We start from the raw sequence: 23,181 nt of genomic DNA, 5'->3' as shown, positions 1-23,181 counted from the left end.
AGATGATTACATTATGTGATAGCTGTTTTTTGGATGGTTCAATGCTCCCAAGCAAATCCCATATAATCTCTCTGTCTAGTCCACATGAAGCAATGGCCTACATTGTTGCCTCCATTGGTCTCTCTTTGGGATTAAATTTTGTCATCCCCAATAATGCTCTAGCATCACATCAAGAGATGTGATAGATATTTATTATAATAGCTGATATATATATATATAGTATATATAATTATGATAGGAATAAGAGATCTTGCATGGTGTTGCATTAAGAGTGATATACCTAACAATGATTAAGACCTTTTGTTGGGTTTTCTCAGTGTCTACAAACATTTGTTTAAAACATCTCTTGCATCTTTATTTGCATGACTGACACATTGTTTGCCCCTCCTACTCAATTCAACCACAAAAGTGCCCTCGCATGTCTCATGCTTCGTGCGAATAATTTGATATCTCAAAGTTTATGTAATGACCAGAAATCGTTTAAGCGATTGATCCAATAGAACCTACGACTCAATAACAGGTATGACCAATTGACCATATAACTGCAAGCCTGATACTCCATAAATCATTACGGACTTTGACTTACCTCCACCTCCATCGACATTGTCTCTTAATTTCTGTCGTTTCAATATCAAATCTCCCTTTCGTAGGCAACAAGACTTCAAACCCGTATTATTGTCACCAGGCACCAGGCTCACACTTCTTCAACCTTGAGTCTCCGATTATCTCGACCTTCGGCTTGCCTGATATAATTCCTTACCAAAAACAATCATTTGTCTCACAGCTACGTACGTCCTACAAAACTCCCTATCATACGAATCTCGAACCAATATCTAATCAAGCTCATGTCCCATCAATCACTTCATATTTACGCTCTTATGTCACACACATCTTATGCAAATCTTCCTGACCTAGTCAATCTGAAGATCTGTATCTTAAGGAAGAGGATCACAATCTAAAAAACATGGTATAAAGAAGGATCCTCTACACCATATAAGGGGAAGAAAAAAGAAGACATTTTACATATCATAAGAAAAATACATGAGATAAAAAACACTATTTCCTTGAGCGTCCAACCTTCCTTGGCCGAACCTCTTCCAACCAAGGATTCTAACATTTTCTATGAATTTTATAGTATTGCCCGTGACTCTTCGATATAAATTATTGATTATAGAATCTTGCTCCCACAATTACATAGTAGAATTTACTATCTTTACGTTGGGAGTAAAACCAAGTCACCAAATTGGAGCTTACGATAATTGAACTTTATGACACCTTTTTGCATACTTTGGTGAGAAAATAGCACTAAAGAACAAACCGACCAAAGTGCATTATAGGTAAAAAAAAAATAAAATGCACTTTTAACCAATTTCTATGCACTATCATTTTCTTCACTACTTACTGGTTTAACTTATCAGGATAATATGACTCAATAGTAAAATTGTAATGGTGCAATCTAAAAATTACATGTTCAAGATCTAAAATTAACTTCTCCCATATTATGTTAGAATAACGTTTTACGTATATTCTATCTATCTTCATTACGAGAACTTCGTGCATGAGAGTTGTTGATGTAACCCACTTGCAATACAAATGCTTTTGTACTTGTGTGTTTGATTTGTCATGGACCATTTAAACACAAAATGTACAATTGTCTCTTTAATCAATAACCAGTCAACATTCAACACACAAGGTCAAAATTGTTGAATGAATAGTACTACAGTAGTTTATGTAGACTATCTATCCTGACTCAAGTGGTCGGCTTTGCTCCAGTGGGATAATCTTGTCTTTTTATAATCATATGAGAATTTTGTGATAAATATATGAGATTGGGTACACGAGTTTATAAGAGAAATCAATTGGAATTACTATGTGAATTCTTTAAAAATGAGTTGCAAAATTATTCTTGAATCTTTGTAAATAAATAAAAAATATTATTAACAAATAAATCACATAATTTTGAAATCATAAATAAATAAAACTCAAACAAGCAAACAAGAAAGCAAGAAAATTTGCTTGCATTTGCAATTTTGCATCAGTGGCAGTGTCAGCTTCGTAAATAACCCCGAAAACACGGGCAATAGTACATCAACGTAGCGACGTCTTAGATATGGTATATAAGGGTCCCACACTCCATTTCTCTCTCTTGTCTCTCTCTACTCTACTACCTCTTCTCTCCCCTTCACTCTCCACACTGAGATACAGAGCAGCTAATAAGCTTTAGAAGGTTTAGATCTGATTAGCACAAACCCCAAAGATCCTCACCATCAAGGACGATTAAGGTAAGCAATTCCTTGTTTCTGTCTCATTTTAGCTCTTAAAATTCATTCCTTGTTTGGCTGCTAGTGTAATGTAAAACTCTCTCTCTCTCGATCTCATTGTAATGGGTTTCTCGATTAGGAATTGGGTGAGATCTGGGTGTTATGGAGCTGTTCTAGTACTTGAGGGAGTGAATGTGGCGTCTGTGGTTAGCAACTGTATATGCATCTTTGCTGAAATGTGGGTTTTGGGTTAATTAGTGCTTGAATGTGAAGTTAATTTAATGTGATTTGATCCTGGGGGTTAGTGAATGTATGTTGGTTTGACAAGTTAATATTTTTGTTGTTGATGCTATGTCGGTGTTAAACTGTTATGTTTTAGCAATAATTGGCTTTAATTTGGTAAATTAAGGTTCTGTTTGGTTGCTGAAGAAATGTGGGACTTCAAGGTGTTAAATATTTTCGGGTCAAGTAGGATAGAGGTAATGAACATTGTGATTGTGTCTATACTCAGGTCATTTGAGTGTGTTTTAGTGAATAAAGTGAAAGTCCTTTTGGTTGATGAGAGATTGTGGCAATAAAATATTTATGTTTGTTGTTAAAGGAGTCTGGCATTGTGGGTTGATGAGAATGAATTGATTCTATGATTGGTTGCAAAGGTGAAAGCGGAAAAAAAGAAGAGTGGACTGCTAAATATAAGTGTATAAGTGATTCTGTTTTTGTGTCATTTGCACATCTAATAGATGGAGAAATCAATTTACGCCCATTATTGTGTCAGGCTAGCTGACGGCAACATAAGTTTAAGGGTGGTTACTTGTCAGGTCCAACAAATAAGACGTGGCAATTAGAGTTTTTTTATTTTTAAGCAGAAGCAAGATGGTATTGTATTCAGTTCTGTGCATGGAATTTTATTTTGGGGCTTCGTAGTTTGGTTAATATAAAAATGTCGACAGTTATGCAGCTGCGCAATTTCAAAATTTTGACTAAGACTAACTTAAAGAAGGTTTAGGTGATGATGATGCTGAACACATTCGCTTCTATTATGTGAGCCATCTATGCTTTCTCTGTTCCTCTTAAGCTCCTGTTACTCAAATAGTTATTTGGGGTGGTCTTTCTTCTTTTTTGTTCTAAATGTGTTTTATTTCCCTATGTGGAACCTTTTACTGACCAGTTAGCGATTTAGAAAATTGATTTTGAGATGTGTGCATCTTTTACTGCACTGTTGGATTGTGTTTTCTTTCTGGTCAATAAGATGCATATATTTGGTTATATGTTCCTGGCTTGTGCCGTGTTTACGTTACTTATATGTATAGAAGCATAGGCTGGTGTTAAGAAGTCGCTATTTTGGATGGGTAGGTTGCAGCATCAACGTGAATGGCAGTGACAGATGCTCAATACCCTCTTCTTGGAGAAACCACTTGTGGTTCACTACTGCAAAAACTTCAGGTAACTCATCTCTTGAGGTTTCGTTTTATTTTTCTATGTCCTGTCATTTCTTTGTTCTATTCAATAAATATGCCCTTAGTATCAATTCAATGATCTGTAATCTGCTGTAGGAAATTTGGGATGAGGTTGGTGAGAATGATGAGGAACGGGACAAGATGCTTCTTCAGATAGAGCAGGAGTGCTTGGATGTTTACAAGAGGAAGGTTGAGCAGGCTGCTAAGTCAAGGGCACAGCTCCTTCAGGCCCTTTCAGATGCCAAACTTGAGCTCTCCAGCCTTTTATTGGCTCTCGGAGAGAAAAGTTATGCTGGAATTGTGAGTATTTGGTTAAGTTATTAGTGCATGTGCGATAAATATTTAGGGGGCCAAGGGTATAAATACGTTAATACATGTGCATCAGCCTTCTTAGTTTGCACTTGATACATAAAACTGGATTCCTCACTTTCCTTTTGTTTCTAATTTCAGCCTGAGAAGACTTCAGGAACAATTAAAGAACAACTAGCAGCTATAGCGCCAGCACTTGAACATCTTTGGAAGCAGAAAGAGGAAAGAGTAAAAGAGTTTTCTGATATACAGTCTCAGATCCAAAAAATATGTGGAGAAATTGCTGGAAGCTTGAACATAAATGAGAATCCTGCAGTTGATGAGTCTGACCTGTCCCTGAAGAAGTTGGATGAATATCATTCACAACTTCAGGAACTTCAAAAGGAAAAGGTAAAGCTCTTGTTTCTCTTGGTTAACTTTTTATTATTAAATGAAATGACTGTGGTGTCTTAATGATAATTTAAGTTTCTCACCACTAATTAGTAATCTTGAATTGGCAGAGTGAGAGGTTGCACAAGGTGCTCGAATTTGTAAGCACTGTGCATGATCTTTGTGCTGTGCTTGGGATGGACTTCTTCAGCACTGTAACTGATGTTCACCCAAGCTTAAATGACTCTACTGGTGTGCAATCCAAAAGCATTAGCAATGAGACGCTATCTAGGTTGGCTAAGACTGTCTTAGCATTAAAAGAAGATAAGAAGCAAAGGCTTCAAAAGGTAAACCATATCAATATGTCGTTGTGAATTACTTTGCTTTGTAATTTACTTCTTTGATTGTTGTAATATTCTTGGATATCATTAAGCACATCGTCATGAACAATTAGAATATGCTCACACGTTTTGTGTGTAGAGGAAGAGGGTTGTTATGAAGAACATATCACTAAATTTACAGTGAAAAATTAGCATTTTATCTCTTTGCTCTTCCCTCAGTTTGCTTTCCTGTTATTGATGTAGCTTCATTGTAAATCAGAACCACTTGAACCCATGTTTTTCTCAACTGAGAAAACTTGTGTTTTTCTTTAGTGCCTACACTACTGTACACTCATGATTTTGTATGTCATTCATATCTCATTGAGTTGATCTCTAGTTGCCGTTCTGCATATGACATTATTTTCGGTCTAAGATTCAACATTTAGGAATGCCGATTATATATACCAATGATCATTCCATCCCATCCCATATGATCCAGCAATTTTAATGAATTATTGCTGCTTGTTCTCTTTGCCAGCTTCAAGAGTTAGCAACTCAGTTGATTGATCTGTGGAATCTGATGGATACCTCCATTGAGGAAAGGGGACTTTTTGACCATGTTACCTGTAACATATCCACCTCAATTGATGAAGTAACCGTCCCTGGGGCTCTTGCACTGGATCTGATTGAACAGGTATGCTAGTTCCACCATTTATGGAACTGCAGATTTTGAGTTTTGGCACCATGTACTCATTTTTCTTGTTTCTGCGATTAAGGCTGAGGTGGAAGTTGAAAGACTTGATCAACTCAAGGCCAGCAGGATGAAGGAAATTGCTTTCAAAAGGCAAGGTGAACTTGAAGAGATATTTGCCCATGTTCACATTGAAATAGATCCAGAGGCAGCTCGAGAAAAGATTATGGAACTAATTGATTCTGGGAGTGTTGAGCCTGCTGAGTTACTGAATGACATGGATAATCAGATAGAAAAGGCAAAAGAAGAAGCTCTTAGCAGAAAAGATATTTTGGACAAAGTTGAGAAATGGATGTCAGCCTGTGAAGAAGAGAGTTGGCTTGAAGACTATAATAGGGTAATTGTCTCACTGTGTCTGTGTGTGCCTGCATGTGCATAATTTATGTTTATGCTGGCATTCTTTTCTTTGGTCTCTCTCTAATTAGTAAAAAGAGCTGTTAACTTTTTGCATAACCAGATTCTTTAATAGAGCAAGACATTTACTGTCCAAAAGCATCTTCTAATCAAATATGCTTCAAACATTCGATATTCTTATCTGAGCGTGGGATCCATACATCACTTTTCTGAAGCCAGCAACCCGTTGAAAGATTTCTTGATTATGTCCACTTCTTTTGTTACTATTATTGCGAAAGTAGGGAATAAATTTACCTGAGTATCAGGACTACTTTAAGTCTTTAACCATGTTAGAGTATCACAAAGGGAGACGTGTATATCCTTTCATGCAAACAAGCTTATTAGTTAGTACAGTTGACTTCGGAACTCGTACCTGACATTGGCTCCCTGAAACAGGATGAAAACAGGTACAATGCTAGTAGAGGTGCGCATCTAAATCTCAAGCGGGCAGAGAAAGCTCGTATTCTGGTGAATAAAATTCCAGGTATATAATAATAGGGGTCCCACCTCTGCTATTATGAGTTTATGACATGCATTAAAATTGAAAATTTTCATTCACGTATTATTTTGCAATATATAAGTGTGTTTGTCCTCTGGTAGTTCGGATATTCAGTTGGTAGGAGTCTCTATATCAAGTAAATTAATCATTCCAAAAATAAGATTGAATTTAAACAGTGGTTGATTTAATTCAAAATTGATAACTTTTAATTACCTTATGGTTCCCATGATGACATTTGTGCCACTTTGCTTTTGTCATTGAGAAACTACCATAGGTGGTACTCAATATAGGCATAGACTTCTAGATTATTGAGTTTTTCTCCAATATCAATAATGAATTAATGCTTGAATCTTTTAAATGGATGTTAAATGGAAATTAAGGGCCCCTGCTGCATGCAAGGTCAACATGACTGCAATTTTTGGCTTATAACGCGTGGTATTGACATTTCATCTGGGCCATGTAGCTATGGTTGAAACCTTGGTTGCCAAAACTCAGGCTTGGGAAGAAGAACGAGGGGTACAGTTTGCTTACGATGGGGTTCCTCTCCTTGCCATGCTACATGAATATGCCATGCTTAGGCAGGACAGAGAAGAAGAGAAGCGGAGGATGAGGGTAAGTTTTAGAATTGTTGAACTAGATGGATTTTAGGGCGTCTAGGACTTAAATCTTGAAACTATCTAAGATTGGCAATTGGCCAAGGCAAGATTTGGTTTTCAAGAATTCATGGTCGTTTTCCATTTTATTTTTCTGGTACTAAATGTGTTCATCTTTGGACCAAATAGGATCAAAAGAAGTACAGTGAGCTGCAAAACACAGAACAAGAAGCCATTTTCGGTTCACGACCTAGTCCTGCCAGACCAATTGGCACCAAGAAGGTAATGAGCCCTCGTACGAATGGTGGTGCAAATGGAACTCCCAGCAGACGTCTATCGCTGAATACTCATCAAAACGGAAGCAGGTCCACAACCAAAGATGGGAAGAGAGATAACAGGCCAGTTGCTCCTGTCAACTACGTTGCCATATCAAAAGAGGATGCCGCAGCCCATGTTTCCGGTACTGACCCCGTTCCTGCATCGCCATGAAAATAATCGGTAATTAGAGTGAGCTCGAGAACTGTAATGTAGGTTTACGGCTGTGATATTACTAGGTCCTGCTGTAGGGGATATATCATACATATAGTCAAGGGATCTATGAGTGAACTGTTTGTAGTTGTATGCTATATTGGCGCTTGGTTTTAATTCTGCAGAACCTATTGTAGTTTTTTTGGGTATTACATTAGAGAGACAATCCTTTCACCAAACCTTTTGCTCATAGTCTTCAGTTGTTCATTTGTCAACTCATTATCATGTGCTTAATTCCTATCTTGTGAGGTTATTTATTTTCTTCTGGAAAAACAATTGCACTGGAATAAGGAAAGAAGCTTGAATCAATGACTTTCTACATTACAAGTTTTCTGCAACAGAGAATCATATAGGTTTCTAGGAGGTGAACTTACAGAACCACTATATATATATATACACAAATCCAACACCTTTTTGAACATTACAAGACATGATAATTAGGTATGAGTGCTTTACATATCTATATGGCTGCCAGCTGAAGCGATCCTTTTGTCGAAGCAAGATCGCTGCACACTATGACATTTGAATCCATGTAAAAGATTTCTGCTTCTCTAACCTCAAAACCATGAAGAAGAGGCAAAGGAAATCCTTTTCTGAGGTGTACGTTCACATAAGGAAATAAGACGGTTTTGAGGATAACAGAGATGACAGGCTGCAATAAATATGAGAACCAAGTCATGGTGTGATATCCACAATGAAGTGAAGTAAACTGATTAAAAACAATCATTACCAACAAAGAGAAACATTTCAAGTCAGGTTGTCTTACAATCAATTAACACAATACATATAATGTTGCTGTTCACCGGTTGACGCTTACTAAATGAGGGAACCACTTGGTGATAAACTAGCTGGTTATCGCTATGAACTTAGGGCGTAGAATCTTGTCCAAGGTCGGGAGTTCGATCTAAGCTGGCATATTTATTCTATTTGATTCAGAAAAGATCCTTGCCTTCTAAGTCACATTGTTCATCAGTACCCTAATATACATGTATTAACTGGGGTACATTATGTTTTTATCAAATAATTATATCGGTCTTCAGAACATTTCAATTCAGGTTCTCAAAAATACTCAGAAAAAAAAAGAGATTGGTTAGTTCAAATCTACCCCAACGATACGATGTTCAGATGTTGCAGACTGACATAACTTGAAGCTCACAATTGAATATAGCGTACCTGAACTAGATTCAAATGCAAGTTCCCAATTCTGCTCCACTCTAACGACAAAGTAAAGTCTATCAAACTAACAGTACCCACTAGATTGTTTCCTGAAACTTCTGGAGAACATGAAGCCCTAATTATCTGCACACAAAACACACGACGGAATCACCATCATATAGATAATATTGGATAAAGCTACAATGGTAGCTTAACCAGTGTCCACATGTCATGGAGCTGGATAAAAAGAAAGGATGGAAATGTAGCGCAATCAGTGCATACCATAGAGATGCATGCAACGGGTATAACTTCACCGGCGTCCAAAACATCGATCGTCAAGTATGAGGAAACAGTGGCATCAATGACTTGATTTATGACTTTTATGACCGGTGGAGAAGCTACAGATACATTAAGCATCATATCGTCATTCGGATACCGATCATAAAGTTGAGGAACAATGTATCTCCATCCAGCAGTGTTCAAAAGTGATTGCTCTGGAATCTCATCAAAGTTCCAGTGCATATAACCTTTCTGACCACAAAAAGAGAGCTATTAGTTCATTCAACCATAACACATGTGGATGAAGTATATGATTCAAGCAAGTTGGAACTGTCCATAAGCAGGACTTACTTCAAAGTAGACCAGAGCAGCAGTATAAAAAACATTCTCATGTAAACTGATTTTAATCATCTTAGTAGGATCATCAAAGGATACAGAAGTTTGTGACCCTCTGCGGTAGAAATCAGAAATCGAGATTTCATCAGCTGCTGTGAATAGCCCATTAATGTCGAACTCAACGGAAGAATGACTCAACGTCGGGTCATCGACAAAAGTAACATTCATGTCCATAATGTCATCCACTGATATTCGCTTAGGTAGTGATTGCAATTTGGAGCTGAGCTTCTTCATCCCTTCTTTGATGTTTTTGGAAATAGCATCTTCAACAGCAGACCTTATCTTCCCCTGAAAAGCATCAACCAATCTGGAAAAGAAAAGGAGTACTTGCAATAAATAGGTTGTTTTCATGGAAAATTGTGATGTGTACAATATGGAACGAAAAGTCAAGCAAGAACAAGAACATGAGAATCATTGACCTAATGAACAACTATATTAGGATTTAGGAGATCAGTATAATGAGGTGTTCACTGCCAGTATTTCCATACTTCCATTGGAATTCCAACAGGCCCCGTGGCTTGACCCCTTTCATTCTCTTTAAGGCTTGCTTCACTTAGGTTACCCTAAATGTCTTATGTACCAAGATCCCTATTCTCAGGAGAGATGTGGAGATATTCGATGTTCCCTCCATGACCGACGTTAAGCATTTTACATGATTTAGGTCGCTGATTTTCCTTTCTCGCATTTGAGTTAGCTTTAAATATCTTGTTCTATATCTACTGAGTATAGGTTTTGTGATGTGTTTCTCTTATAATCTTCCCAGCTCTTTTTTTTTGATCTACAGGGAGAGAAAAAAAAAGATTATAGATAAAAATTGCGTACCCTTGATAAAGCCAAGATGCTCCACCGTCTAGGTCTATTGAGATATCTTCGACAGAGCATCCACAATCCAAGAGAAACAGCTTAATAGTTCCTTCTTCTTCCTTTATTGTTGCTGTAATCCCCACTTGCATATTTTCAACCTTGTGAGAAGTAAGCACTCATCAGTTCGACAGTTCCTTGATTAGAAGACAACATTGAAATAATTGCGTTTCTAAATAATAAAAACTAGATCATCTAGAAAAGAAATTATCTAGCTAGCTAGTCTAACAGTTGATGTACTAGCCATCCTGATGTACATAATTGTGGGGCCAATTTTTTTTCTGATTGTTCAATGCGGGTGGAAATCGAACTCCTGCCCTAGTTCCTTAATTCGGTGAACGGATTTATTTTTCTGGGCCGTCTCCAAAGTTAATTTTTCTTGAGAACTTATTGTGGTTGATAGCCAAAATATAATTCAAAGGCATACGAATCATGTTTAGGCGACTAGTGGTGGATTCTATACCCTAGATATTCATTTTATTGATTACCATTTTTTCCCTCTTTTCTTTTACTTATATACCACTCCTCGATTGATTTATACAAATTCGACTTGAAACTACAAGTCTTGACAAATTCAAGTTTTTTTTCCTTCAAAATTTGACAATTGTATTACCGAAAGTAAAACAAAGGCATTTAGTATCTAATCTTACTCTCAATTCATTGGTTTTATGCACTAAGAAAGGAAAGCAAAAGAGCAAAAAACTGATGCCTTTTACCTGGACAGAAGCCTCTCCTTCATCTCTGATAGTGATAAACCATCTGCGATAAGAATACCACCAATTCATGCTCAAATTTGCAGTAGCACCGGAAGCAACAAGTACAATACCATTCTCTCCAGTCTCGACAAGTGAAGAAGCAATATTGACACCAGAAATTGTGATATTAGAAAGACCCATGTTGACTTTCCCCACAACAGGGATATTCACGGTCTTTTCAATATCCGGAACTTGAAGTGGAATCAAGGTGGAAACTGCCTTCTCTACAAGCAAATCTTTAGCAAATTCAAGACCCTTGCTTGAAATAACCAGAGAGATATAGCTTTCTTCATGGGATTGAAGATGGGTTCTTGCAGGAATCAGCAGAAATGAAGAAATTATGACGAAAATAGAGTGGGTTATGGATTTTAAGAAGAAACCCATGTCAGAAATGGTTGGATTTGTGGCAATAGATGATTGAAACTCATGAGAGTTTCTCAAGGAGAATCTATGAACACCAAGACAAAACTTTTGCAAGTTAGAAAGAGTTGGGTCTTTGGGAGGTTGGTTTTTGTTCTTTTGTTCATTATATTGGAGCCGTTGACAACATGGTGCGTTAAATATATACTGGTCAAGAAAGAGCTGCTTTTTTTTTTCAATAAGGCAAAGGAAGAGCCTTCCCAAGACCAGAGTATATTCCCACAATTATTCATTCATTCTTTCTTTCTTTTCTTTTCTTTTTTTGTTATTTATATATGTGAATTTGCAACCACGGGAATTTACGATGGTAGTAGGTGGTTCAAGGCCTCAAGCCATTGCATAGGCAAACCAAAAGCTATTTATCAGAAGTTTAGGGCGTAGATGTAGCCGTTGGTCAAACTGGAAATAAACCAACCTCCTCTTTCACTCGCTCCTCATCGCAGTTCACTTTATTACGCTTGAACTCACCGACAGAATTCTCATTCTCTTTGACGCGCTCCTCTGTTGAGAACTGAAGGGATGGTGTTATAAATAAGTTAGTTGGATTGAAATTCTAAAATGGAGATGAAAAGAAATTTCAAGTAAAGATGCTTGATCAACCGACACCAAGCTCATTTCGAAATGAGTGATAAAACGAAGATGAGACGAACATCTGAAGTGAAGTAAGGATGCATTGCATATATACCTGCAAATTTTCACATTCCAAAATGTCTCCTACAGCCACATTTTGTTTTATCAAATTCATTATACTCTCCTTGTGCTCCAAATGTTCATCGACTGCCTTAGCACTTGACAGGTAAGCTACCTGCTGTTCATTCAATTTCATATATAGTTGCCTGCACCAACATACATGAAAAGAGAGGCTCTAGGTGATTGAAGTTGAGTAGTAAATGATGCTACATTTGGAGATCTGAGGTCAAAAAATAGCCGTTCTATTAGCGCTAACCTGCATTTGGAGAAGCTGGGTTCCATATAGCTGCCTACCTGGTTCCTCAAACAAGGATTGAGGAATATCAACTTCCACCATTTAAAAATAATACGAACAATAAAACAACTGATTCAACTTTCAACCAACAAACGTAAAGGAAGACAATAGGCACTTTCTAAGTGATGGAACAAGATAAAGAAACCAAACAATACAGTAGTGGAGATCGATAACAACTAAGCGAGCAAGCTGTTCTGCCCACACCAAATTGGGATAACCAAATAGTCTGATCGGATTGTCATCGGACATCGGTATCAATACGAGTTCCATGACCAAATATTCTGATCGGATTCTCTCCTCTTTGATTTCTCATAGACCCATATAATCCACCCCAAACTTTTGGGTAAAAGCTCGGATGATGATGATGAAACTTTTAACAGCAGCCATCACATCAAAAACCATTAACAAAAAAAAGAACTCCATACAAGGAAAAGTTCATATCCAGTGTTGCAACACCAATATAAATTTAAGCAAGAAGGGTCCAAGTATGCCTATCAATAAATCCATATCCAACCAAGCAGTCCATAAACAAAGACATAAAGATCAAAAATTTACTTCCATCGTGGAGTTTTGGAGGATTATACAGCAATCTCCGTTGGTAATAGCCAAGAAACGACGACACAATAGAATTAATTAAGGAAAAGGAAAAAAAAAAAAAAAGGGCATTAAAAAGAAAAACAGAAGAAATGCAAAGAATCTGCAACATAAATGTGAGACATTGCAAGGAATTAAAAATCTCACTCTCAAATTTGGTTCTTGGGTCTCAGTAATCGTGACATCGGAAAGAATATGGTCTTTCTCTGCACCGATACCAGCTGAAGGAGCCACCAAAGCAGTGAACCGGCTCGAACATTGATGAAATTAAGTGGCTGTGGTAGGTGAATTTAGCGGGAGAAGGACAATGGCTTGTGAGGATTGGATGCTCCTTGTGGGTTCTTGAATTGGAGTGACGGAAATAGAGATCGAGTTCACGTTGATTAGTTTCGTGGGACTGATTTTGATGCCAAGCTCCATTGTTGGTTGGTGCACAAAGCTATCAGCAGTTGGAACTTGGAAGTCTTGAAGATCGAGAGTTCTAATGATTTTGATTTTACTTTTTTTGGGTCGAAACGGCGCGTATTAAGCTTTACTGAAGCTGTGCATAAGCCCATGATGAAGCCCAGCCCACAAGACTACAGGCTTCGGCCACAAAAACCTTGTAGAGGTCGAACCCAAAAGTAATATCACTTTTAATTTGAACCTTGAATTCAATAATTTATAATTGTTTGAGAAGTATTTATTTCCAGTTTTTATTTTCATTATAGGGTATGGGCACGCACAACATAGAGATAGTGGTATGACAATGAGCAAAATCGAAAGAATTTATATAGGAGAGAGTAAGTGGCGGAGATGAATACATATCTATAAAGACGGTTTGAAGTAATAAGAAAATATATGAAATCAGAAATCTATAGGAGTTGTGTAAATATGATAATAAATAGAAATGAATAGCAAAAGCAAATACCTTTAGTTGATTCCCTTTGATTTTTCTCATGACCTCATATAGCCGATCCCAAATTTTTTTAATGAAAACTCAAATGATGACGATATATAATTTATAACTTATTAACATGATTTCAAACGAGTCTGTTCCCGTACCTTATGGAGCTTGACTCGTTTAAAGCCACACCAATCTCAAAGGTTATCCTTATGAGATTTCTTAATTAACCTCGAAAGCTTTGCAAAGGTACAAGTACGAAGATGAGTATTGATGATACCAAAACGACCTCCACTCATCTCCTAACATGTGGCATATATAGCCAAGATAGCTCAGCAAGATCGAGGAGATCATTTTAGCGACATACTAAGTACACCTGCTCAGTAACTCGTGGTGACCAAAATCCACAAGAAAACTAAGATTGCCAAAAGGATATCAACCATATTTAGGAAAGAAATTATTATGGGATCCATGTTCCAATTAATCCGCCTGAGATCAAGAGAAGGAAATGTACTCGTACCACAACTATGACTCGTCTTACTCATATAAAAGGGGACCCCTTCTATAGGTAAAGGATCTTGAACTTTAGCACTCCTGTATTATAATAACTACTTGAGAGAGAGAGCTGCGAACACCTAACACTTCACTCCCATTTGAAAGTTACTGACTTGAGCTTGGGAAGTTTTCCCCAAGCACACCCTCGAAGGCCTTCGTAGCGAGGCGTAGTCATTAAATTAAGTAAATTTATATATAGTCATTAAGTTACACATAAAAAACTACATACTAAAAAATGTAGCTTACGTGATCTTCTGTGCAAGTCATTCTCAATATCCTCATTTGTATCGAGGATAATTTCTAACGTCAGTCTCATCGCCTGATACATTACCATAAGCAAAGACAGTATTGAACATCATCAAGTATTATAGTATTATTCCGAAGCAAGAATAGAGCTAATGCTGTTTGGCTATTTTACTAGTCTTAGATCATTGTTTTGACTTGTCTGTTTTTGTAAGAAACAGGACTCATCAACTTTGCATGTGTCAACTTGGGTAGTCTTTACTCTTTAAGATACCGAACATTAATAATCAATAATTACGTCCAATTCTACTTAAAGCTTTCACTAATTGTCTTACTTACAATACTAACTACGTGAAACGCGTGTGACCAGATTGGTATGGATTAGTCATGTAAATGATGAAAACTTATGCTTTCAATCCAGCTAATCATGATTATTTAACAAAATATGTAAGATTTTAAAATTTTCTTGATGTTAACAATGTTTGACGCTCAAAAAAGATTAGCAGGCAAGTGGGAAAAAAAGAAAGAAAAGAAGCTAAGAATGGCAAAATTAAATTAAAATATCCATTAAACTCAATTAGTAATGAAAACGCAAATGTAATTGCTAGATTATGTAGATTTCATATATTTTATTGTCGGTTTAGTTGAATAGGTTATTACTTGTAGAGAATCAATGTTTGGCATCAAGGCGGAGTTGAGAAATGATGTTGGGGTATATTAATAATAAAATAATATTACTTGATCCGCTCGAGAAATTTTGTGAGAATCCGAGCATATCACGTGATTCTTCGGGAATTGTTGTTACCTCTCCATATCACTTATCTGCCTATTTGGGAGTGCTGTCAACTACTCTGAGGTGTTGTGCGGTGCTGTGAGTTATAAAACTGTGGTGTTGTGAGGTGAGTTGGAACACAAAAAGATGTTTGACGCATCACTTTTAAAACTGTACTGCGGTGCTATGAGATGCGTTTGACGTATCTAAATTATGGTTATATTAGATAACTAATAATATTAATATAAAATCACTTAATGTTTGCATTGTACATTAATCTAAAATAAAATAATTTACCTAATTTGATTACGTAGGACAATTCAACATATATTGTAAGCGTTTGAGAGTACTGTGAGGTAAAAAGTTGTGGTGCTGTGAGGTGAGTTGGAGCGCAAAAGCTGTTTGGTGTGTCACAAAAAACTGTGGTGCTGTGAGGTAACGTGCAACTGAACGCAGTGCAAACGCACTGCCAAACACCCACACATATCTCCAATAACGAGCACCAAGCCTTGGTTGAGCACTTTCCACGTCACTCTTACAGAGTCTTGGTTGAGGACTGCCTAATGATAAGAATCGCAACAATTGGTATCACAGTTATCATAACTGTTGAGTTGTATGCACATGGTTTTATATGTATTATGTGAGACATGTGAAATCTATAAATTCACTTGAATCACCAACTAAGGATTTGAGATACTTGAGATATCTACTGTTGTGATCTCTATCATTTTCATGTAGGTAATGACTAGCCTGAGATGTCTATAAATTGTCAAGTTTTGCAACACATTATTATATCTCAACGAATTGTCTATGCAGGCTTGCGGCCTCCACCACTCGAGCACGGTGCTAGATGGAGCCTATGCACCCGTGTTACAGTAATATACTTAAAAATTTGTAATTTCGTTGGTATATCACGCCTAACAAGGAAACACGACTCATCAACTTTGCATGTCTCATATTGGGCAGTCTTTACTCTTTACGATACCTAACATTAATAACTACTAATCAATAATTACAACCCAATTCTACTTAAAGCTTTCACTAATTGTTTTACAATACCAACTACGTAAAATTTTGTTGATGTTAACAATGTTTGACGGTCAATCGCGGTTCCCTATGTCTTGGCCTCTTGGGGGGGTTAATATTGAATTTACCAGTGGACTAGACTAATTAATGCTTGCAAGTGGACTAATAATTCCAAGAGTTGAGAGGTAATGCAGATCACATGTATGATTATTCAACAAAATATGTAATATTTAAAATTTTCTTGATGTTAACAATGTTTGATGCTGAAAAGATGTTAACAGGCAAGCGGACAAGTGTAAGCAAACAAAAAGAATTTAATGCTCTGTTTGTTTCACGGAAAATAAAATCTTGGAAAATGATACTTATGTTTTTCAGTGTTTGTTTGATGGAAATTGAGATCAAGGAAAAACAACTAAAAATCATCATAAAGAAATCACTCTAACCTAAGGAAAACAACATCCCATTTTAAAGAGGGTATGTCATTTTCCAAGCATCATTCTCAGCTCTATCCATCGCTGCACATGACTACAATCTTATATGCTTATAATTAACATGTCCGATATAATTTTTTTGCTTATTGATTCTGGAGTTCTAATACGTACTTTCATGGTATGTAACTATGTAAATATGATGTTGTAGCAATTTGTTTGTTTCTTTTAAATTTACGTTTTCCATCAAACAAATATCGAAAAATATTAGCAACTTTTTTGTTCAAACACTAGAAATTAGTTGTTTTTTCACGATAAATTTTTTCTTTTCCATGAGAAGTTTATTTTCATCGAAACAAATGGAGCATAAGAATGGCAAAATTTATTAAATTAAAATTTCAACTACGGACTCGAAATAGGAATCAAATCCAAAACTATCGAATATGATATATTTTCTCCTGAAGATGTCTTGAGATTTACTACGCAAGAATGCATCTCCGAGTCAGCTCACATAGGTTGTTAATATTTACATCCCACATTGGTTAGGTGTAAGTCACCGATGTGATTAATAAGTAAAATCCAAATGTTTGGATTTTAGTTTGGAGCTCGTTTTATGCGCGGTGACCCGGTTTGATGACATGTCCAGAGAAGATTGTTGTGGATCCTGAGAGTGGATTTTCAGGAGAGGGTCCGGGAGCTTGGCCCCGGGAAAATTTTTTGGTGCCTTTAATGTATTTTTCGGCCCAGCTGATTAAATAGGGTTATTGTATATTATTGTGATTGTAACCCTGCAGCCGCTATCTTGTATTCTTTCTCTGAAATAGTGAAAACCCTTTGCAACTCCAAGGACTTAGGCACAATTGGCCGAACCTCAAAAATCTTGGTGTCTTATTCTTTCGATTGCTTTATTTTCGCTTATTCTCTATTGTTGATACCATTCCCAACACCAAATCCTCTCAACCTAAGACGCCCTTTGAGAACAAAATTGTGTAGGTCTTAGGTCCAAAGTGGACAATACCTCTTCAAATTATTTGGGTTGGATTTATACGGTACTCTCACGAGCATCTGATTTATAACATAGGCAATGGCTAGCCTGAGGTGTCTATAAATTGTCAAGTTTTGCAGCACATTATAGCTCAACAAATTTGCTCTCTCCATAATAGCTCTTGCGCTTTATACATTTTCTCCATCATTTCTCGTCTTCTATGGCAGTCGAGGTTTCCCGTCCGTTGGCGAATTATCCACCAGCACTGTGGGACTACGATGCTATGGCTTCCCTATCTTCAAATGACTCAGTAATAATCATCCCTGACCTCTCTTGTCATTTATGCTCTTGAGTGTGTTTATATGTGCTTACAAAAATTCTTGTTGAACATTGTTATTATGTAGGGGCTCGAATCATACACGAAACAAGTGGAAGAGCTGAAAGTGCAAGTAAAAGACTTGTTGATGGCTTCTTCTACAATTGATCCAGCTGAAAGAGTGAAATTAATCGACATGCTATGCCGGCTTGGTGTATCGTATCATTTTGAGAGTGAGATTGAAGATCAAATGAATCAAATCTTTGATCTTGTCAAGTCTAAAGCTCTTGATGACAATGATTACGACCTATGCACTGTTGCACTTCTGTTTCGCGCATTTAGACAACACGGTTACAAAATTTCTAGCGGTAAGAAAGTATACATGATACGTAAAAGGGTGTTCATGCACTTCGACTAAACTTTTGAGATTTGGTTTACGGTCTAAGATTTAGGGTCGCACATCTAAAATTTATTTTATGCTTAATCTAGCTTGATTGAAATTGTGAATCAGACTTTTTCGAGAAATTCAAGGATAATGATGGCAACTTCATGTCGAGTTTATTGACCGATGTCAAGGGCATGCTAAGTTTATATGAAGCGGCCCATCTGAGTATGCATGGAGAAGAATTCCTAGATGAAGCAATTGCTTATGCAAGGACTAATCTTATGTCCATGGCAAGCCAATGTAGCCCTCATCTTCAAAACCACATAGCTAATGTCTTGGAACAATCCTTTCATAGGGGTATACCAAGAATAGAAGCAAGGAAATATATTTCTTTCTACGAAAGAGATGAGGCTCGTAACGAACTCTTGCTCAAGTTTGCAAAGATTGATTTCCATCGATTGCAGTTACTCCATCGACGAGAGTTGAGTGAAGTTGCAAGGTAAAATTAAATTTGGAATAACCTTAAATTGATAAGACCGGTTCCTATAACTTCTCAATGATATCCCACGATCAAGAAAATTGGCTGAATCTCACGAAACCATCTGTGAATCTTAATCAATCTTTCTTATTATTGTATATTGCAGGTGGTACAAGGGTTTGAACGCTAAGAAAAATTTCTTTTACGCGAGAGACAGACTCGTAGAAACGTATCTGTGGAGCGTTTCGGTCTACTTTGAGCCACATTATGCACGTGCACGGATTTTTCTCACCAAAATTATAACCTTACTGACAATCACAGATGATACATATGATGCATATGGTACCATTGATGAACTTCGACCATTCACCGATGCAATGCAGAGGTTCTTATGTTTCTCACTGTTTTATTGTTTGAACATGTGTGTGTGTGTGTGTATATATATGTTGCTCTTATTCAATAATTGTGTTTCTCCATTGATTTTTCAGGTGGGATATCAGTGCTATTGATCAAGTACCAGATAATATGAAGTTTCTGTATAAGACCATTTTAGATCTTTATAATGGATTTGAGGATGAGTTAAGAAATGAAGGAAGATCACATTGTGTCTCTTATGTGAAGGAAGCGGTAATATAATTAATCTAATCTTGCATTATTAATCAATACAGTCAATTAAACTGAAGTTTCAATTTGCTTTTCTTGTTAGGTGAAAAGAGTGATTAGGTGCTATCAAATTGAGGTTGAGTGGTTGAACAAAGGTCACGTACCACCATTTGAGGAGAACTTTGAAAACTCATTGATCTCAAGCTGTTACAATGCAATCCCAACTGGAGCTCTATTAGGAATGGGAGAAATCGCTGGGACGGAGGCATTGGACTGGATTACTGGGGTTCCGAAAATCAATCGAGCATCAATGATGATTAGTCGTCTCATGGATGACATAGTATCCCCAGAGGTATGTATAAAATATAAGTATTGTCAAGACTAAAAATTTCACATCGGTCTATTATAACTCAGTCGAGTGATTTATAAACAAAGCCCAACTCCACTTACATTGCAAACGCGTTTTCTAGGACTAAGAACCAATGATAACAACCCATGAAGAATAAACTTGCGGCCCAGAGCGGATAATATCTTAAATTTGTTTGAGATGAGAATTTCAACAAAGTATTGGACCATTTTATGTATCTTCTTTTTGTAACGAGTTAATCATGTGACTTTGGCGATCAAAATTTGTAGCATGAGAAGCAGCGGGGACACGTCGCGACGGGGATAGAGTGCTACATGAAGCAATACAATGTATCGGAGGAAGAGGTGATCGAAATCTTCGAGAAAAACATCGCTAAGTCATGGAAGGATGTGAATGAATTATGCATCAAACCAACCGAGGTTCCAATTCCTATCCAAATGCCAGTTCTTAACCTGGCTCGAATAATGGATGTTCTTTACAAGTATCAAGATGCTTATAGCATAAATCCAGGGAGACTGAAAGGTTTTGTCGAGATGTTGTTCCTTGAACAAGTTCCTATGTGAAAGAATAAGGGACCAATTTCTATGTGTTGTCTCAATCTTATTTAATTATATAGTTTGGTGTTTTTGTGTGTGTCGTGGAAGAAGAGAGTTGTACCATCCATCTTTGAATTGTGTCACAGCTGCTTTCATGACTAGCTTCTTCTTCTTCTTCTTTTTCTTTTTTTTAACCAAAAATTGAAAATTATCACTCGTCAATTTTGCTTGGAAGTCCATGTTATGGAGAGAACGATGCAAACAACAGAACTATAACAGACACAATATTTATGTGGTTTGACAATGTTCTTATGTCCACAGAGTTGTAGAGATTTCACTTTTTTCCATAATGACTTTATCAAACACCGATAAATCATGGACAATAGCTTGTGAGGATTGGATGCTCCTTGTGGGTTCTTGAATTGGAGAAATGGGCTTTTGAGGGAAAGAGAGATCGAATTCCCGTTGATTAGTTTCGTGAGACTGAGTTTGATCCATTGTTGGTTTGTGCAGAAAGCTATCAGCAGTTGGATGTTTTGACGATAGAGAGCTTTAATGATTTTGATTTTTTTTTTTTTTTTTTTTTGTGTTGAAACGGCGCGTATTAAACTTTATTGAAGCTGTGGATAAGCCCATGATGAAGCCCAGCCCACAAGACAACGGGCTTCGGCCACAAAAATCCTCCAGAGGTTGAAGCCCAAACGTAGTCTCACTTTTAATTTGAACCTTGAATTCAATAAGTTGTCATTATTTAAGAAGTATTTATCTCCATTTCTTTCGTCTCTTGCTTAAAGAGACATTGCTTTTTAGAATGTGATATATAATTTATAGGGTATGGGCACGTATACCATATAGAGATAATGGTGTGGTAGTGAAGAGAATCGAGAAAATTTGTATAAAAAAGAGTACGAAGCAGAGAAAAATACCTAAAAATACATGTTTGAAGTAGTAAGAAAAGATATGAAATCAATAGAAGTTGATGTAAATATGATCTTAAATAGAGATGAATGGAGGAAGCGAATAAATATAATGAATTCCCTTTAATTTTTCTCATAAATTCATGTAGTCAATCCTAATTTTTTTGGATAAAATATCGGATGATGATATATAATTTATAACTTTTTAATATTATTTCAAACAAATATTTTCCCAGACCTTATCGAGCTCGAGCTCGAGCTTGAATATGGAGCTTGACTCATTTAAAGCCAACACGTGTCTCAAAGGTTATCCTTATGAGATTTCTTAACCTCGCACACTTTGTGGATTTACAAGTACCAGGATGAGAATCAATAGGAGTTGGCTTGGTTGGCAATCGACTGGGTTAGGTTTATGTGTATTTAAGATTCGTTTCCAACCGAAAACATAATTCTCTGTGGTGGTTTTTTTTTTTTTTTTTTAAAAAGTACCAGGATGAGTATAGTATTAATCAAAGTTTACATCAAGTATCAAGTTGTTGTTCTTTGAGCCTATTCCGATGCAAGAATGGAGTTAATCGTGTTTAACTATATTGCTAGTCTACCAGGAAGGAGCCCCTAGAAGATGCAGCAATCATTCCTGGCTCTATCTCAAGGCTGCCCCTTGGAGGGCTGACTGACAGAACTGGTGTTTCCTCATTAAATCATCGTCTTTATACAAACTCTTGTTTTAGGAGTTGGCCCATTCCAATGTCTCGAGTGGAGATGTCAAAAATGTTCGTACCCGATAGATACCCGAAATAATTCGACCCGACTAAGATGGGTACTCCCCTCGGCCCCTTTAGTTAACAAGTATAGGTATTTTTATGGAAAAATAACTGGGGTGGCTACGGGAATGGGTTTCTAGTCAAAACTTTCACAAATTGTTTTACATTGCAATTCTACGTCAAACGCATGTGACCAGGTTGGTATGGATTAGTAATGTACAGGGCAAAAAACATATGCTTGCAATCCAGCTAATCATGATTATTCAACAAAATATGTACTAATATTTTATATTTTTCTTCATGTTAACAATGTTTGAAGCTCAAGAGAGGTTACGTAAGCCTTGGAATGTTAATTAACATAGGTAATCCAGATAACGTGGATGATTATTCAACAAAATATGTAATATTTAAAATTTTCTTGATGTTAACAATGTTTGACGCTCAAAAGAGGTTCACAGGCATGTGGACAAATGTAAAAAAAGACAAAGAATAATATATCATTCAAATCTAATGGTAGAGAAAAAAATCAGACAAGTTTTAAAATTATAAAAACAAAATGAGTGTGATGTGACACCTCCCAAACCATTGGATTCAAATTGTAGACTCTATAATTTTAAACGAATTGTGAAGCCCCCAGATCCGTGATGAAAACGCAAATGTAATTGACAGATTGTTTTGACATATTATGTGATTTAGATTTCATATCTAAGTACATCTTAGACTTTGATTGTCGGTTTAGTTGAATAGGTTACTCTATTGAAATGTAATTGACATATTGTTTTGACACATTATGTAACTTAGATTTCATATCTAAACATCTTAGAATTTGATTGTTGGTGATGCAAGAGAGCTGACTCTTGGTCCAAAAGAGGAAGCCCGTTATCAATGAGGAAATCAAGGCGCCAACCAGCAAAGTCATTAACATTAGATGGAATCTCCAACAAATCAATTTCATAATTGAAAAGGCTGATTGAAGGTGTGAAAATGGCAACATAATA

The 23,181-nt window shown here is 36.6% G+C and overlaps 3 protein-coding genes across 3 annotated transcripts; 2 read left to right on the top strand and 1 right to left on the bottom strand.

The window, feature by feature from the left end:
• Positions 1 to 2,127: 2,127 nt before the first annotated feature.
• Positions 2,128 to 7,687, top strand: LOC119989351 (65-kDa microtubule-associated protein 1-like). Its single transcript, XM_038834801.1, has 10 exons — positions 2,128 to 2,282; positions 3,615 to 3,704; positions 3,815 to 4,018; positions 4,169 to 4,417; positions 4,528 to 4,743; positions 5,255 to 5,410; positions 5,493 to 5,804; positions 6,257 to 6,344; positions 6,823 to 6,971; positions 7,142 to 7,687. Exons 2-10 carry the CDS (start codon positions 3,633 to 3,635, stop codon positions 7,439 to 7,441), a joined length of 1,746 nt encoding a protein of 581 aa, XP_038690729.1. The 5' UTR covers positions 2,128 to 2,282; positions 3,615 to 3,632; the 3' UTR covers positions 7,442 to 7,687.
• LOC119989352 (putative BPI/LBP family protein At1g04970) lies at positions 7,291 to 12,164 on the bottom strand. Its single transcript, XM_038834803.1, has 8 exons — positions 12,032 to 12,164; positions 10,888 to 11,857; positions 10,133 to 10,272; positions 9,266 to 9,617; positions 8,918 to 9,166; positions 8,654 to 8,779; positions 7,937 to 8,132; positions 7,291 to 7,427 (listed from the first exon to the last, which is right to left on the bottom strand). The coding sequence occupies exons 2-7, from the start codon at positions 11,308 to 11,310 to the stop codon at positions 7,941 to 7,943; spliced, it is 1,482 nt and encodes a 493-aa protein (XP_038690731.1). The 5' UTR covers positions 11,311 to 11,857; positions 12,032 to 12,164; the 3' UTR covers positions 7,291 to 7,427; positions 7,937 to 7,940.
• Positions 12,165 to 17,985: 5,821 nt separating this feature from the next.
• LOC119988733 (probable terpene synthase 6) lies at positions 17,986 to 20,529 on the top strand. Its single transcript, XM_038833889.1, has 7 exons — positions 17,986 to 18,127; positions 18,222 to 18,501; positions 18,645 to 19,017; positions 19,163 to 19,381; positions 19,485 to 19,623; positions 19,703 to 19,951; positions 20,236 to 20,529. Exons 1-7 carry the CDS (start codon positions 18,038 to 18,040, stop codon positions 20,527 to 20,529), a joined length of 1,644 nt encoding a protein of 547 aa, XP_038689817.1. The 5' UTR covers positions 17,986 to 18,037.
• Positions 20,530 to 23,181: the final 2,652 nt, after the last annotated feature.

Source organism: Tripterygium wilfordii, chromosome 21 (assembly GCF_013401445.1).
Source record: "Tripterygium wilfordii isolate XIE 37 chromosome 21, ASM1340144v1, whole genome shotgun sequence".
Classification (NCBI taxonomy): domain Eukaryota; kingdom Viridiplantae; phylum Streptophyta; class Magnoliopsida; order Celastrales; family Celastraceae; genus Tripterygium; species Tripterygium wilfordii.
This window is presented reverse-complemented; position numbering and strand designations above follow the sequence as displayed.